The sequence below is a fragment of the Myotis brandtii genome, unplaced genomic scaffold (assembly GCF_000412655.1).
Source record: "Myotis brandtii unplaced genomic scaffold, ASM41265v1 scaffold1003, whole genome shotgun sequence".
Taxonomy (NCBI): domain Eukaryota; kingdom Metazoa; phylum Chordata; class Mammalia; order Chiroptera; family Vespertilionidae; genus Myotis; species Myotis brandtii.
Genome location: NW_005353340.1, coordinates 645,119 through 648,468, shown reverse-complemented (window position 1 = coordinate 648,468; position 3,350 = coordinate 645,119). Strand labels below are relative to the sequence as shown.

At 57.2% G+C, this 3,350-nt stretch overlaps 1 protein-coding gene across 1 annotated transcript in view; it reads left to right on the top strand.

The window, feature by feature from the left end:
• DRGX (dorsal root ganglia homeobox) overlaps positions 1 to 3,350 on the top strand; it is a 29,390-nt gene that overhangs the window by 25,914 nt on the left and 126 nt on the right. The window contains exon 6 of the mRNA XM_005853205.2: positions 1,580 to 3,350. This exon is cut by the window's right edge and continues 126 nt beyond it. Coding sequence (XP_005853267.1) covers positions 1,580 to 1,845 — 266 coding nt within the window. The 3' untranslated portion in view covers positions 1,846 to 3,350. The remainder of the gene's footprint in view (positions 1 to 1,579) is intronic.

Genomic DNA, 3,350 nt, shown 5'->3' with positions numbered 1-3,350 from the left:
CACCGTCCTCTCTGTTTGTCCCCATCTTGGAAATGGCACATTCATTCATTCATTCATATGCTCAGGCCCAAACGTAGGTGTCATCTGTGACTCCCTTTCCATTACCCTTCTGGCAGTCCATGAGCAACCCGCTCGGACTCTCACCTTTGGCAAAATCCTGGATCCGGCCCCTCCCGCCACCTCCCTCCCGCTGGAACTGCAGGGCTGCAGCAGCCTCCCCCACCCCTGGTGCAGATAAGGTCGAGGCTTTCTCATCAAACCACCCAGGCACCCATCTGCCACCCCCCTCAGCTGCAGCCTCTGACTTTAGTCACTCCAAGCACCCTGAGACTTCTGTCCCCCGCCTGGCGGCTGTCCTGCTCTCCCTACTAGCTGTCAGGCTCTGCACATGCACACACTATCTCTCCTTCTTGCGCACTCAGGTCTCTGCCAAGCACTGTGTTCCGTTCACGTAGCCATAGCACTCACCACCCTCCTGGGCATCAGAGACGCGGCCTCTGCATGTCCCTCCCCACCAGAGGTGTGCCAGGTGCCTGTGGGCAGTCACTGAATAAAGGCAAGGCCGGGGATGACCAATGGAGAGGGGCTCCTCCCAAGGAGTGTGCAGAGGGCTGGGCAAGGCCGGTGGGCAGGTGGGGTAGGGCCGGTGGGCAGGTTGGGCCGGGCAATGGCTCTGAAACCCTATCCACACAGGGGCCTGTGCTAAGTGCTGGACAAACTGGTTCCTTCCAAGGTCCTCAGCCTCAGTCCACAGCGCCCTGAGCGTCTCACACTCTCAGAATGTTCTTGGGCAGAAGAAATGCCCAATGGTTCTGCTCATAACTGGTTAGGCCCAACTCAGTATTTATGTCCCAACAACTTAGTAGCCACTGGGTGAGTAGTTCTTATAAATTAAGAGAAAAGTAATATATATATATTTTCATTTGTAAACAGCTACCCTGATTTCCGATGGGGTGTGAGCCCAGCGGGCTCTGTGGCTTCTGTGACCTTGGAGTCATACTGGAGGCCACACCCCCTCTTATGTTGCACATGGGTTTTTGCGTGGTGTTTGCAAAACAGAGCCACCTTCAGCTTCACGAAAATGTGATGTCCTTGAGAGGAGTTGGCGTGCTCGGGCTAAGGCGCCTCTTGGCGGAGCCTGTGTGGCATCCGGCAGACGTGGCTGGGTTTCCCTGACTTCCACACTTAAAGTCTCACCGCAGGCCCCTGGAGTTCTTAGGGTGTTTTGCACACAGTTTGGGGATTGTGGACTCATATCATTAGGCCCTATGATGACCCTGTGAGGTAGGTATCCTTCCATTTACAGAAGTAGAAGTTAAGGCTCAGAGAAGCCAAGATACCGGCCTCAGGCACACGGGTGATTGGTGAGGGCGCCGGGACTGGCCAGGTCTCTGACGTTCTGACAATCCCTTGGCCTACCCGCTGGATCTCTTGAGTTGTGCAGCTTCCAGGGCCGGAGCATTTGTGACCTTGCCCTTGAGTGTCCAGAACCACAGTATGAATCAGCCCTTTGCTCCCATCGCAGGTCCTGGGAGACAATACGGACAGTGACGGCAGCTCTTGTGCTTCCTCCTTCCAGGGGGCCCGCTGTGCTCTTGCTGTGTCCCAGACCCCATGGGGCTCTCCTTCCTCCCGCCCTACGGCTGCCAGAGTAACCGCACGGCCAGTGTGGCCGCCCTGCGCATGAAGGCCCGTGAGCACTCGGAAGCCGTCCTGCAGTCAGCCAACCTCCTGCCAGCCACCAGCAGCAGCCCCGGCCCTGCGGGCAAGCCAGCGCCCCCCGATGGCAGCCAGGACAAGACCCCTTCTGCCAAGGAACAGAGCGAGGGTGAGAAGAGTGTATGAGGGGGTGCCACGCCGGCACCCTCCCCATCCCTGTTTCTCCCAGCCTCAGCCCCATGGAAAACGCAAAAGAACAAGGAGAAGCCTGCGCCCAGAGCCTCCTCCTGGACTCTGGAAGGGATGAGACCACAGCTCCCTTGCTGTCTGGGGAGTGCCTCTGGCGTCCTGCCAGCCGGCCCGTGTTGTCCTGGCTTCTTTGGTGACAGGTCCTGATGGCACTGGTGGCACCGGAGCCGACTCTGTGGTGGGACCTGTCGGGTTTCCTTCTGTGCCCAGAAGTCTTGGGGGAAAGTAGAGTTGCTGCCCCCATCCCCTTCCTGTCCATTTCCTGGGCTGCCATTGATGGTCTGGTCAACTCAAAGAGCTGTGACATGAGACGCCCAGGGCTATGAAATGGGACTGTCCTTGGTCCATTAAGAACCAGGAAACTGCTGTAATTCCAACCAACTCTTATTCCCTCTCCCAAGTCCAGCAGCCATGCCCCCCTTTCTCTTGGTGAAGTCTATTGGCTGTGGGCTTGGATAGTTAGAAGGTGAGAGGATGTGGGGTGGGGAGAGGCTGATGGGGCGCAGCCTCTCTCAGGGGTACACGGTGGCTCTGCCCCAGCAGTTCTCACTGGCTCTTGTGGCCACACAGGCTGCCGGCTCTGGGTATTGGGGCCGCACCCTGACACTGCCGGCGTGGAGCGGCGAGGCCGCCCGCTGCAGGCCCTGCCTCTCCGGACTGGCCTCTCGGTCAGTGGACAGCAGCGCTCTGGTCCAGGAAGCTGTGCGCCCTCGGAGGGGAGGGGCCCCAGGATGCCTCTGACACAGGTCGCATCCGGACTGACTACCTGTCCGCAGGTCCCCGGTGCAGAGGGAGCTCTCCGGTGGTTGTTTGGTCTTTTTAACTGAAGGAAAAATAGCAGGAGACAAGATGAGAGCGGTGTACGCGCAGAATGGAGCATGGACGAGGGCTTCCTCGGGTGACGGGAGCTCATTCCAAAGGGCCAAACCGCAGAGACTCAGTGTTGGTCTAGGCTGGGGTCTGTTTCCTCACCTTCTCTGTGTGGGTCGTGGACTCGAAGAGATCAAAGGGAAATGTGCAATAGCGCGGGACCTGCCTTCCCGGGCAGGCGCCTGGTCCCGGGGGAGGCGGTCTCCCATGGCTTACGGGGTGTTTCCAGGCAAACCCTTCCGCCTTTACACGATTATTTTCCTTTCAGTTTCCATAATCAAAAGGCTCCACCTTCAGATCACCCTGCCCCCTTCTTCCCCTCCCCTCCAAGCCCTCAAACAATATTCCTGAGTGTGTTGTGCCTCGTCTCTGATTCCTGCAAAGCATTTGATAAAATACACTGTCTCCTTAAAAACACACAAACCCTTTTCCTGCTGTATTTTGCTTGTTGAGTACCAAGATGAAACGATTTGCCAAAGAGCGGCAAAGGCGCTTCCGTTTCGCTGTAATTACGAATGTTGGGTTGAACGATGCAAGCTCAAGCCCTTATGTACACTAACTCTTCAATCTAA